This window comes from Pleurodeles waltl, chromosome 12 (assembly GCF_031143425.1).
Source record: "Pleurodeles waltl isolate 20211129_DDA chromosome 12, aPleWal1.hap1.20221129, whole genome shotgun sequence".
In the NCBI taxonomy this organism is placed as follows: Eukaryota; Metazoa; Chordata; class Amphibia; order Caudata; family Salamandridae; genus Pleurodeles; species Pleurodeles waltl.
The window spans coordinates 355,940,611-355,954,562 of record NC_090451.1 but is presented as its reverse complement, the minus strand read 5'-3'; the positions used below and the strand labels follow the sequence as shown (position 1 = coordinate 355,954,562).

The following is a 13,952-nucleotide window of genomic DNA, read 5'->3' as shown; positions in this document are numbered from 1 at the left end:
CTCTGCAGATCCCCTTTTTAGGTTGAGCGTTAGCGTTCGACGTGTTGTATACTTTTAGTATACTTATACTGTGGTACAAAGCTATTTGATTTGTTAGTTGCAATGTCCTTCAAAAATCCTTGTTTGCTAGTGGTCTGCATCTTTGTCCTAATTTTTTCTATTTCGGAGCAGCACAAACTACTGTCTAATTTCGCTGTGTCCTGTTTATCTCTTCTGACTGGGACTTTTTCTTTCAGTATTGGCCTGTTTGTCTTACACTGTGGGTGTATAATCAGCCCCTCCTCCCCGCCAGCTCCCTCTGTAAACATAAACCAACAGCAGTGGGGGGCTTTTCCAGGGCCAGCTTGCTCTTGCTCTCTTCCTCTTGTTATTTTTAGTGTGTGTGGCAAGAAAAGTCAGTCAGTAATTTACAACGCTAAGAGCTCTAACTCGAGCAAACAAGAGACCATTGCATTCCAAATGCTTGTTTTCTTTTCTTTACAGAAACATCCATAGCATTCTCTCGTCTAAACATTATACGGAGACATTGCTAAGTTGATTTGGCTCCTTTTGCATCTTTAATTACTGCCAAGCGTCTCCCTTGTCTTTCCTGTTTGGTGCTTGTATCACGCGTATCTCCAGCTCACTCGGGCGACCCGCCTCAGCTTCTGTTTACATTCCTTGAACTAATAAATTAGAACTAAATAGCGAGCGAGAAATTCCGCACCTTGGGAAACGAGAAAACATACCGGACGCAGCGTGTTTTTACGAGGCCGACGGTGCATCGCGCACGATCACGGGGACAGGAGGGTTGGGTGGCGGAAAGGCCTTTGCTATGTAGCTGCTCGTTTGTGTTTCAGGAGCCAGGGCCCAGCCAATGCCTGAGTGTGTGAGCCATCGCTAGACCCAACTTGGCAGCTCTGACTAGCTGGGTGTTACAATGCTGCAGGCTGGGGCTTAGCCTTTTCTCACTGCCATAGTACACAACCCTGGTTCTCGAAGCACAAGGGAGTGGCGCATTCTTATACCTCAGTCTATTTATCGTGTTGAAAGCGTTCTCAGGTGGAGGCAGCAGGGGAGGAGGTCGGGTGATGTCCCTATTAACGCAGACAGACAAAGCCTGGCAGAAGTGGCAGGGTTATTTTTTTCTGTTCAGCTGCACGGAGTATCAGGCTCTATCTTGCAGAAACACGGATGTAAGAATACAAGGGGTCAGTAGTGTGTTAAGATAGCACAAAGGGTTTGTCCTTGCTGCAGCAATCTGTCTAAAAACTTTCCGAACAGTTTCGAATCTCAAAGGAACATCCTTTAGAGTTCTTAAAATGACCACTCTCGTGTCTTACACATTCGGCCAATCGTGTTTTCTTTTTTTTCATCTTGCAATGTGAGAAATATGGTGCTTTCAGTTTTTTTATGGGCGAGCACAGAGTGCTCCGTCCATGCTGTAATTTCTCTTTGGGCTTCAAACCATGCCCATGTCACATCAGTTAAGAAACGTTTACCAGAGAGCAGGGCTTGGGGTACAATGCAGCAATATGAGGAATTTCTGCCTTCCCTTGCCATTCCTACACACGGTACGGCCCCCTCTCCCTCGTCCCTCCTCCTTCCCGCCCCCAGCACTCCTCTCTCACCATGTTCACACTGCCAGCAGCTTCTGTGATCGATCGATACCGGTGCCCTCACTCCAGCCAAAGAATTAGGCGAGCAGGCAAGCGCTATTCCGGAGTGAACGCCCACTCGTGATTTAAGTAAAGCTCGCCAATCATGCCCACTTGTTTTTCCTGTTAGGGCTTTGCCCTCCCACTCGCTATTTCTCCCTGTGCTGTCCACTTCCCCTCACCCTCTACCCCCGTCCTTGCTTGCCCATCACTGAGACCGCATCAGGTTTCCTAACCTCGATCGCACCAAACTGTGTTCCCATCCCAAGGGCATGAAGTGGGATTAAAAAACTGGGAGTGTCTCAAAAAGGGGAGGCCGATAGAATTATGGACCTGGTTTAAAAACACTTAAGTTACAAATCTCTGCTTAGCATATTGTGCCGCCCGGCTGGTATTTTTTGCTGCTTCTTTCTGTCGTTGCATCCAGGGATATAATACAGTAAATAACATTACACCTACACAAGTCAGGACTATTGGCTTTGTCAATGCTTGTTAGTTGCAGAGTTGATCAATTTATGTGGCAAGAAAAGTCCATTTATGCATTTACAACGCCAGTAGCTCTAACTCTCGTAAATGCGAGACATATTGCATTGCAAATGCTTGTTTTAACTGCACCCTCCCAAGCCCATGGGGGTTGAACCAGTGGGTCCTTCCAGTGTAGTGTAAGAGTCCTTTCAGCAAGGAGGATGGCTAGATTGGAAACCGTACACATACAGCATGTTGTTTTCTCTGCTTAAAGATGCTGAGCACACAGGCCTCCCAAAACTGAAGGTCATTGAGTTCTGTGACCTCTTGCAGAGTGGAATAGACACCGCTCCACTATCCCTGAAGTGTAGGGCATGACCACAACATATGTTGCAAATGTGCAGCGGCTGCTTGGCATCTAGGACAGACTAAATGGGCCGTAGTAAAATGTTTGTTGAGTTATGCAGGAGGGAGATAGGTCTGGTGTAGGATGTGGAACTGGATGTTTTTAAATCTCTCATTTTTAGAAACTATGTGGGGATAGGCCAGTGCTTAGGGAGGGGCCGTCTATTGTAACTGTAAAGGGGTAAGTTGTCATGGAGCAGGTAAATGGAGGACTTCTTCAGGTTCACTCTCAGTCTGAAGATATCTGCAAATTGCCTTAGTTTGGTTTGAATGGAATCGAGGTGGAGCCTCATGTCACAGATATATAATAAAACATTATCTACATATAAGGAAATGACATGGGTTGCATCTTCAAGGGGAATACCCCAGCCTGAGCCCTCGTGATGGAGTCTAAAGGCGAGGGGTTCCATTGCCATTGCAAATAAGAGGGGTGAAAATGGGCACCCCTGGCAGGTGCCATGCTTACCAGGAAGAGATCAGAGATAAAGCGTCCCATCCTGACTGAGGATGTGGGTTGTTGGTATAATAATTTTGTATAGGCCAATAATTGTTTCCCTATGCCCATGCGTTCAAGCTCAGTGAAGAGATAGGTCCAATCGACATTTAAACGCCCTTTCGACATCCAGCACCAGGCTGGCCACATGGGGATAAACTCCCTGCACCTGATCCTGTACATGAAAAAGTTGTCTAAAGTTGTGGAAGGTACTAGTCGGGGGACAAACCCATTCTGGTCAGGATGGATAAGATCTGGCAGGACCTGGGCATAGCACATCGAGAGTATTTTCTCCAAAATCTTGTAGTCCGTCCCCAGTATGACTATGGGGTGAAAAGAAGCTGCCTCTGTCCTATCTCAGTGGGGCTTAAGGAGGGGTACTAGGTGCAATTCCTGCATCGAGAGAGGGAGAACACCCTCCTTCAGCGCTTTGTCATAAGGGTCGCTAGTCGTGGTGCTAGTGTCTGCGAAAGAGCTGTAATATTCAACTGTGAGGCCATCTAGACCTGGATTTTTACCCCTGGCTATGTCTTGGATTGCCTGTTTCAAATCCCCAGGCTTGATAATTGCGTCTAAAGTCTGGGGCGTGGTGGCATCGACACTAGGTATTTCAAGGTGTGAAAAGAATTGGTTCATAGTCCCTGGTCTGTCGTAGTGAGGCGCCTTGTAAATGATGGAATAAAAGTTTCGAAACTCAGCTAGTATAGCATTGTGGGCATTAAGGATTTGGCCCGTGTTGGAGCCTCCCAGATTTATCTCCCTCCAGATGCGACCTGGATATGTATGCTGTAAGGTTAACACAGTGTAGACATTCTAAAAGGGAGGCATGGTTGCGTTTGATCTCTGCCGATGCTGGGCACCAAGAAATGTCTTGTTTTGCCTGACGCTCCAGCAAATGCTTCTCCACTGCAACGAGTTTCCTTTCTAGGGTGCGGATTTCTCCCACGACCTCTTGAATGCATATTTCTCGAGTGATGACCTTGAAGGCGTCCTATTCGAGTAGTCTGTTTGAGGCAGTTCTCTGCGAAATAGTGACGGATATGAGTTCTTTGAGATTCGCAGAAAGCTGGGTCGTCTAGGCAGTCGCGGGATAAGCGCCATGTACGGACTGAGGGGGAGGGGTTTGAAGCTCCCCAGGAAATGTCCACAGTGTGCGCATCATGATCTGAGATCACCAGGCCTAAGTAGCCTGCAGCCTGGATATTTGGTGCAAGGGACCGTGAACACATTACGCGATCAAGGCGTATAAACAGGCTATGCCCTTGTTTGCTCATATGGTAGAGAAAGTAACTACTGTCTTGGAAAGATACAAAGAAATAACATGTTGGAATAGATTGTCTAGAGTGATGTAATGGGTCGGTGAAGGTGTTATAGGCATGGTAATCCATGTCAGCATGAAAGATTGTGGACATTTGTTCACAGCCGGAGTGAGTATGTGCAGAAAAGTAATGCTCCATTATAACAGTGACCTATATATGGGTCGAGCCAAAATACTGCTCTTGTTTTTACTTATTTACTCATCAGGCTGGTACATTTGGCATGGTCTCATTTAGTCTTTGCCTTGCTGCAGCACCTGTTCCATGTTTTGTGCAAATGATTGACTTCAAGAGTGTGCCAGTTCCTACTAGCAGAAGATGGGGTGAGACTTTAGACTCTGCCAAGAGACTTGATAGTTGCATTTTAGTTTAAAGGTCATTCCTGTTTATCTGACAGATTCAACTTGAGAGCTATGTAGATCATAACCGGGGCCCCATGAGTACTGTTATCTCTGAGCTGTCCTGTTCAGCTTCGGGACTTGCTGGACCTGGACAGTTTAGTGGCACATTCCACTAGCACTCTTTTGGTAACTCTGCATACATCTGAATGTATGAATTGTTTTCTTGTAACTGGAAAATATAAAGTAATGTTTACTCCTATCTCGGAAATGTGTTCTTTGTAATTTGCACCCTGTCTTTCACCAGAAACGCCACGTTTGGGCGCATGTTTTCTAGACTCCGTGGCACGGAGACCTTAACCTGAATCTGCATGGAATTCAACCTTTGTATATATAAACTGTACAAATTGTGGGAATGAATACTCTGATCTGCACTGTAATGTCTTGATGTGGCTACTGTGCTGCCCACTCAAGGTGAGCACTTATGATTCTGTTGCGCACTTTACTGTGCGAATGGAGGAAAGATCCAGGGATTTGTTGATAACTATAGCTGAAGCCTGTGCTTAGTCTCCAGATCAGAGTCTGGCATTGCCACCAAGGTATTCGTTGAGTGGGCTGATACTACAGTGTGGAATCTGAAGTGTATCTGAGTTACCGATTTAGCAGGATTGTTCATGATCAGCAGTAGAAGGGTATTTTCTCGTGAAAATGTGTATTGTCGAACCACACGTCCTCCCTTACCCCCTGTGTAAGAGAAATCGTAGATCATATTGTGGAGATAAATATCCAGTGTCAAAAGGAGTATTTATTTGAGACAGAGGCCAACTTGGGTGTGTACTTAAACTGTGTTTACTCTCATTAAGGTAACTAAGCCAAAATGTTTTCGGATGAAAAGCAAATTGAGGTGGTTACTTCATATAAATACCTATGCTTGCTGTTTTGTAAAAAAACAGAAATGGGTCGACTATATGAAAAGAACAAAGGCAAGACCCTGTTACAAACAGGGCGTTTAGTGAAATTCAGCCATATATATAGGTGTTTCTTATTAGCTCCTCTTATGAAAGATTTCTAAAGTAAAATCCTGCCACTGGCCTGTATGGAGCAGAGGATTTGGTGCTAGAAGCCAGGAACCTCTGGGAGGCTGTAGAGAGTGTAGTGTAAAAGCGCATGCTCAGCCTACCTAATATCTTTCTAAGAAACCCTCCATAATGTTTACTATCAACACCCTCGGTCAGACCGAGGTTTTTTCCTATTTGACAGATTCCAACCAAAAATGCGCCATAGTTGTAACTCAATTATTTTCTCCACTGGAAATGATATAGTAGAACTAAGGATAATATTGGAATGTAAAAATGTTTTTCAAAAAATGTTTTTTTATTGCCCTCGTCCTTTTTGATTGCCCTTATTATTTTTTCGCTTATAGAACATTTTGAAAACCAGTTTGTTTTAAATTTCAGATTTGGTCAAGGTACAAAGCAATTGCAATTTTGGCAAGTATGCATTTTTGATGTTGCAGTAAGCATTACATGTTTTCTAATACTGATTAAACATCACAGGTTAGTCTTTAATGATGTTATGTTAGGATGATGGTTTATATGATTGCTATATGCTTTTAACGGTGTGGATATTTAGGTTTACTGGCAAACGTCTTAATAAACTTTTGTCTACTACTACTCTCCCTAATGAGAAATCCCTGAACATATCTTTTTACAATAGTGAGTGTGACATGATAAATGACCATGTATGACAAATAATATCATCTTTTTTCTTTGTTTGTGTATATCTGCAGAAAGCATCCTGTGCTGCAAACAAACCAAGTCATGAATCAGGACCAGTAACGGAAAGAAATATAATCGTATATGCAAGCTGAGATCTGTTGGCTTATTGAATATTACTCCACCCACAATGAACCAAGCATTAAAGCACTGGAGAGAAGCTGCGACGCTGATTTTAGCTGCTAGAAATGGAAATACAGCTTTAAAAAAGACTCCCTTGCGCCACCTAGAGGAGAAGGGTCCCAGCTGGCCTCTGAGAAGTGCCTATGATTATGAAGTGCTTCTACTTAAGAGAAGCAAGACAAGCAGTTTCATGCCCAATGCTCACGTATTTCCAGGTGGCCTTATAGACTCTTCCGATTTTTCCAGTGAATGGATTGAAGTCTTTAGTAATTACAAGAAGAGCCCAAACTTTGGACTGGGTTTGGTTAAGCAGCATCCCAGTACAAGAGCTCCAATATTTGCCACAGACAGAACAAAATTTGGGTCGCCGATTCCAGGAGAGGTAGCTTTCCGCATCTGTGCAATTCGGGAAACCTTTGAAGAATCCGGTATTTTGCTTGTTCTTCCTAAAGACAGTGAGATAACTCCCACTCAGGAAGTGACAAGGGCGGTGCATCTCGATGACGATAAAATCAGTACATGGAGACTGAGGATTCAAGAAAATCCTTCCCAATTTATACAGATGTGTCATGAGCTGCATTGCATGCCGAACATCTGGGCTTTGCATGAGTGGTCCAACTGGCTAACCCCCGTTTCTGGAAGAAGTGTGATGACCAGGAGATATGACACCGCCTTCTTTATGTGCTGTCTGCAAGACCGGCCGTACACACTTGATGATCAGAAAGAAGTTACTTCCTTTCAGGTAAATGTTCTTTCCTACTTATTAGTAACTGTCTTTCAGAAGCAGTTTGAATGCCACATCTTCTATCTGTAGCATCCTTAAATAGGATGGACAATTTTCAATACAGTTTGGCAGAATCTGCACACAGTTTGCAACAAAGCATTCGGGCATTCAGAAACCCAGGAAAATTACATTGTGGGTCCTATCTAGATACTCCATTTCCCTCAAGCAATTTTTTTTTAACATTTGCGTCAAATGGTGCCCAGTAAAGCACATCAGGTCAGTAACGTTCTTACTCCAATAAGTTAATGTGTGTTGGATATTGTCCATGTCTCCCACTGTTCTTACTCTCAGTCTCTACTGTCCTCTTCTTACTCCTTGAAGTCTTCCTCTTCCTACTGTGACCGGTTGTCATTTCAGACATTCTTTTCCTAATCGATCCCATACTTGTCTCTTTCTCCTGCCTCCTATAAATCAGTTTTCTTTCCTCTCTCTTTCCCAGTCCCTCACATATTATCTTCCTTCCTTTCTGTTTTAGGGTTACCAGATTCTGAAAAACAAAAACCAGGTAGTTTCACAAACGTAGATATAGGACTACAGTTTCACAACAACCGAAGGGCCCAGAATGACGTAAACGACAACAATCGCCAATATAGAAAACAACGACAACAAGGCACTAAGGGGAATCAGTCAAATGCAGCTTTTACATAAAGTATCATATTGGTTAGTTACATTGATTTCTGATAAAACTGATAACTAATCCTGCGTTGGGACACACATAAAAGCTTGCCAATCTCCGTTTTTAGCCGGCCGTCTGTAAAAACCAGGATATGTTGTGATTTTAGTTAATTTTGCCAGGGCAGATGATAGAAAAACGCGACTGTCACGGCAATTTAGGGTACCTGGTCACCTTACCGTCTCTCCATATTTTCATCTCCCTTCTTGTCTCCATGGCTCTATATACATTGGTCTCTCTCTTTAATTTTTTCTTACTAAAAGTAAATAAAGTGGCTTTCCTATAGCACTTTATGCCACACTTATGCCAAGTAGCAGGTGGTACTACTATGCAATTTAATCATATCAATTTAAAGACCTTCGGAAAAAGGAAGGCTGAGACAGTTTTGTCTGGGATTCAGACTTTTGATTGTTGATCACCGCATGTTTCGGCAACATACATTCAACTTATTGAGCCATCCGTTCACTTTCTACACACTTTTCCAATATCCGCCTCTGACTGCCACAATATCCTTTTTTGTATCCCTCTATTTCTCCCCTTCCTTTCCAACACTTTCAATCGCCCCATCTCTCCATCTCTTTCAGTTCCAACGTCTGCCATACATAAGGTGGAATGTTACTTTTTCATATGGGTAAATGCTTTTCAACATACATATAAAACGGACAAGAACTCTTTACATGTTCACCTAGTGGAGCTATTGCTGATCATCTTTTGACAAGCGCTTGTGCTTATTTTTATATCCCAATTCAGCATCAGCCACTCGGGGAGATTTTTCTTGGCCTAAATGAAAGTAATCTTTCTTTTGGCGAATAACAGCTGTACACTGTTCGGCACCCAGCAGCAGAAGACTGAGGAGCCAGGGTCTTTGTAACTGCAGAGGCTCCATGTTAGCACAAGAACAGCGGAATGGGCAGTTTCCCGCATTCCATATCAGCAGGATTTGGACGTAGGTGGGGCTTTGCTGACTATATGGGGTTTAGGGTAATCCCCTGGTAGGCTGAGGACCAAGTGGTCGATTTCAGGGGTGAAGGAGAAATCATCAGACAACAGCCAAACTGTCAACTCTAAAGGAACAAACATCATTTTCTTGTTGACAGCTATATTATTTGCTCCTCAAATCCTCATTGAGACGGTCGGGCTCACTCGTTACCATCACTCCCTACATTATGGTGCTGGAAAAACATTTTTTTTTCAGGGCTACTGTTAAATTCCAGTTCACTAGCGGACATATGACACAGTCCTTATTAATAGGCACGTTCTGCAAAAAGTTGGTCACCCTAGCCACAAAAAAACAGATATGTGTGAAAGTAACTTTGTGGAAGGAACGTCTTTTCTAAAATTACTTTAGGATAATTCATTTACTGTGCCTCAGATTCTTTATGTGGCATAAATAGCAAGCACATTGCAAACAAAAAAGGTGATAAACAAATGCCAAATTACATGTGACGTTTTAATCTAGCTTTATGTGCCGTTTCCAAGTTTCAAGCAAACTCTTAACATCATAATTAAATCATGCTTCCTTGAAGTGTGAAAAGCATAGAAAGTTGGATAACGTCCTATACATCTAGGTTTGACCTTCATGACATTTTTATCAGTTTTATATAATTAGTATGTAGAAAATTAACCTTGTTGGTGGCAAGACCCCTTTCCACTGTAGGGGTCTGCATTAGAGTTTGGAATTGGCATACAGAAGCAAGGTGCCTCAGGGAGCACAGGAAATAGGGCTACTTGGCCTTGGGGTCCGTAGGGCGGTGGGTGTGCCACATCAAAGTGCTGCAGACTACCTTGATTGAACGTGGGCTAAACAATTACAAGGCTGTGGGCAGGAGGTCTGCAGGTGAACAACCATAGGTCATTGTGCCTTTTATCCTAAATAACACAAACAATTACACAGAATAAAGGAATTATAGCAACTTCTTTAAATAAATAGTAGAATATCAGATGTACATAGTATAACATGCTATGTCATACAATTATTCAGTGTGCGGAAGCACTATGACTCGAGAGGTGAAGCCTCGAGTAGGTCATGATGATTATCACCTCCTTCAATAACGACAATAAATAGCATATTACTCTCTGCGCATCAGTAAATAGTGTTAATTACATTTTTTTTCACAAGTCTTTGGGCCTGATTACAACTTTGGAGGAGGTGTTAATCCGTCCCAAATGTGACAGATAGACCACCAGCCGTATAACGAGTTCTATAGGATATAATGGACTCGTAATGCGGCTGGTGGTATATCCGTCACTTTACCGTCACTTTTGGGACGGATTAACACCTCCTCCAAAGTTGTAATCAGGCCCCTTGTTTTAATAAAAAGTATTTAACCAAAACCAGAATTCAAAGTTTAACATTTGTGCAGTAATGCGAAATCACCCAGCAGAGGCCAGACTCTAAATACCACCTCTTATTGGCTCAAATATATTTTCAATGCCACAGCATTAATAGTTATAACAGTAGATTATAAAGAGCAAATCTGTATTACTCGACTTACTGGGGGGAAATTAGGTTAGGAAACAAATATTCTGATATACAGACTGGCCTTGTCTAGGAATCTGTGTGTCACTTGGTCCAACAAAAAGTTACTAGGAAACAGACCCAGTAAGCCTTTGCACAGAATGAGAACTAAAAAGCATCAAAATGCATAAGTATGGTGGCACAGTTGTGTAACGGTGCAGATGAAGTTAGTGACCAAAGTGTTGGCTGCATGAAAGCAGACCATGCAGTAGGATACATGTCACGAAACAGAATGCAGGGATGGCCAGTCAGTCCTTTATTCAAAGGAAAAGCCTGCATTTGTAGAGGGAAAGATGGAGTTAACCCCTACTCCTTGAATGTTGATGAGGAAGAGGTTGGAGTAGGCTGAGTACTGCGACTGTAAGTTTCATCAAAAGATACTAGTTTTGGGACTGATAAGGTGGCTTTATATTGTAAATGTGGAGGCCCAGTCACCCCAGAAGTAGCTTGCTGCCCTTTGATAACTCAGGGAAAATAGTCTTAACCCCAGCAGTCAACTTACAGTAGAAGAAAAGCTATGATTGCAAGCAGAAGACTAATCAAGAGTAGCCCATAAGTACATTTTAAACTGAATGCTGTACCATTATTTCGATTCTAAAATAACTAGTGACCATCTCACCTGGCAAAGTTTTTCTAGGTCTAAATGGCCCACAAGGTCTTTCAAGCTTGTTTAAGCAGTATCTGTTGACAAGCTGGTTGATCTGTGGACTAATAGGCACTAGGTTTTCAGGCAGCTAGGAAAACAGATTGTAGAATGGATATAATGTTAGCAGTGCAATTACAGAGGAGAATGTGGAATGTAAGGATTGAATATGTTAATATGAAATGAGGGAAGGAACAGTGTCCAGAGGGAGTTGATCAGAGCTGGATATGTTATGTGTGATCAGGACAGGTGAAGACTCTTTTGTACCTGTAGTGTCTTGCATGTTTTAGGACAGAAACTTTCTGGCCTCTAACGAACACCATATCAGTGTGACGTAATCTCTAGAATAGAATGCAATGAAAGCTAGGTTTAGAATGTTGGAGTTCATAGGTACACGCAGAAGAATAAACACATGTGACGTACAGCTCTGTGTGTGACAGTCATTGGTGGTTAACTAAGCTGGGTAAGACACAACAGTACCCATATAAATTCTGCATTGATATTGGTTATCCCTTCTGGCATTTTTGTTAATGTTATATGAATTCCTATGTACTGTTGTAGTCTTAATGTATGTTTATCTAGACTATTTCATTTAGGTTGTTTATTTTGTTTATGTAAAGGAGGAATATATGTAGAGTGGATAGCATGTTAGCAGTGCAGTGTTTTATTTCGTTTATGTAAAGGAGAGAGATTTGTAGAGTGGATCGAGTGTTAACAATGCAGTGGCAGAAGGGAATGTGGAATGTAAGGATGGAATGTGTCGATATGAAATAAGGGAAGGAATAGTGGTCACAGAGAACTCAGCAAAGCTAGAGGCAACTTGGTTATAATAAAGAATATCATCAAGCATCAAGTCTTTGCATCCTTACATACATTTCCTAGCTGGATAGATGTGCTGGGGTAAGTGCCTCTGTGGTATCTAAGCAACGTTGTAGGTGTTCTGGGTTCACTGGGGATGCGATCCAGAACGCTGAGTTTGGAATGTACGGGGAGATGAGGACCGTTGAAGAAGGGGACAGAGTTGGAGGCTGGCATAGGGCTTGTTTGCGATCTCACATGAAGAATAAACATATGTATTATCTCAAAGCTACTGGAGCCTGAGTGTTTCCTTTGCTATTCAGATGTCACAATTCTCATTGGCGACGAGCGACTTGCAGACGGCATGAGCAAAGGAAAAGCCCTAACAACACAACATACCTCTACGACAGATCGCTATTCTGAAGAGCAGAATGCCTGGAGAAACGCTTTGTATATTTAAAAGGTACTTTGTGTCTTTTACCTTTAAACGGGGCTACTCTGTGCCAGAGAACGCTCTCCAGAAAACGGTTTGTGCACGAGATTGCTCCAGGGGCACGAGCACCATCTGGCCTCATCACGTTGTGCAAGATTGCTCCAGGGTCACACGCACCTTCTGGCGTCATCACATTGTGTGTTTAAGCCTCAAACGGCTGCGTTTCGCATACGCTTGTTCTCATTGACAATGGGAGGTCAACAAACAGTATGTGACACCGGAGCGGCTGCACGTTGCATACAATTGGTCTCCTTGACGACAGGAGGTCAACAAACAGTACCCGATGCTCGAGAATCGGATGTCTAGATGAGACAATCTACGGTTCGTGTCTTGCAGTGATACGTACACCAAAGTAACAGTTGTGTGGAAAAACGTTTTACTGTGCGTTTCATACGGTGATACGCACACCAACAGTGTTATTTTCCGATATCCATCTCTGGCTCACTGTGAATTTTTTACTTTGGTAAATATTAATTATCACCAGTGTACATCTCATAAAGAAACTTTATCTGGGGACTATTTACGCTTGGTGGTGTCAAAATGCAAAATGTGTCTGCTGCCCCATTTTTTCTATCATCTCCTGGTGATCCGCCAATACCTTGGCAGAAGTGGAAAAAAGCTTTTAACAATTATGCCAGAGTATGTTGAACTTCTCTCAGCGTGGAAAGGAAAACCTCTTTATTAATGCAATATCTGGGCACAGAAGACCAGGAGGTCCTTGAAAATTTGCCAGATCTATCGGATGGAGATTCAACAGGTCTCAATGAATTTGTAATATGTATAAAAAAACTTGACTTGCCCTTCTTGCCCAAAGTGAGCACTCTTCTCGAACGGTACCAATTTGGGAAAAGGATGCAACGTCAAGGTGAAACAGCAGATAGGTATATAACAGAGCTACAGAAACCTGCTTCGATTTGCATGTTCAGGAACTCCTACAAAGAACAATTGAGGGATCAGTTTATGTTAGGCTTCTCGTTAGAGAAGGCAAAAGAGAGCATGTGGCATAAGGACAATCCATCTCTAGAAGAAATTTTGGTTGTAGGAAAAGCATGCGAGCACTCGAGAAAATGTGTTGAAGTACTTTGTAAAGACAGTGCTAGCACTGACACAATTGGAAAGGAAGAAGGTATTACTGTAAAAGCAGTACAGAGCAGCACAATGATGTATGATGACAGTCGAAGTAGTAGTGAATGTATGAAATTGAAAACAACCTTTGTGGGGAAAGGTTTCAGGTGTGGGGGTGTTGGTCACATGGCCAACAACAAAGAGTGTCCCGCTTGGAGGATAATTTGCAAATGTTGTGGCAAAACTGGTCATCCTGCAAAGTGTTGTAGGACAAAGAGTAATACTAAGAAAGTAAGGGAGGTGGTGTGTGTAGGAAAGTACCATCTTGCCTGGCATGTTACCCCCATTTTTACTATATGTATGTTTGTTTTTGCCTATGTGTCACTGGGATCCTGCTAGTCAGGACCCAGTGCTCATAATGTATGC

The 13,952-nt window shown here is 42.8% G+C and overlaps 1 protein-coding gene across 5 annotated transcripts in view; it reads left to right on the top strand.

The window, feature by feature from the left end:
* The window catches only part of NUDT19 (nudix hydrolase 19), a 168,835-nt gene that overhangs the window by 57,867 nt on the left and 97,016 nt on the right, over positions 1-13,952 (top strand). For all 5 annotated transcript variants that reach the window (XM_069216569.1, XM_069216570.1, XM_069216572.1 and 2 more), the window contains exon 2: positions 6,444-7,294. In XM_069216569.1, coding sequence (XP_069072670.1) covers positions 6,560-7,294 — 735 coding nt within the window. In that variant the 5' untranslated portion in view covers positions 6,444-6,559. The remainder of the gene's footprint in view (positions 1-6,443; positions 7,295-13,952) is intronic.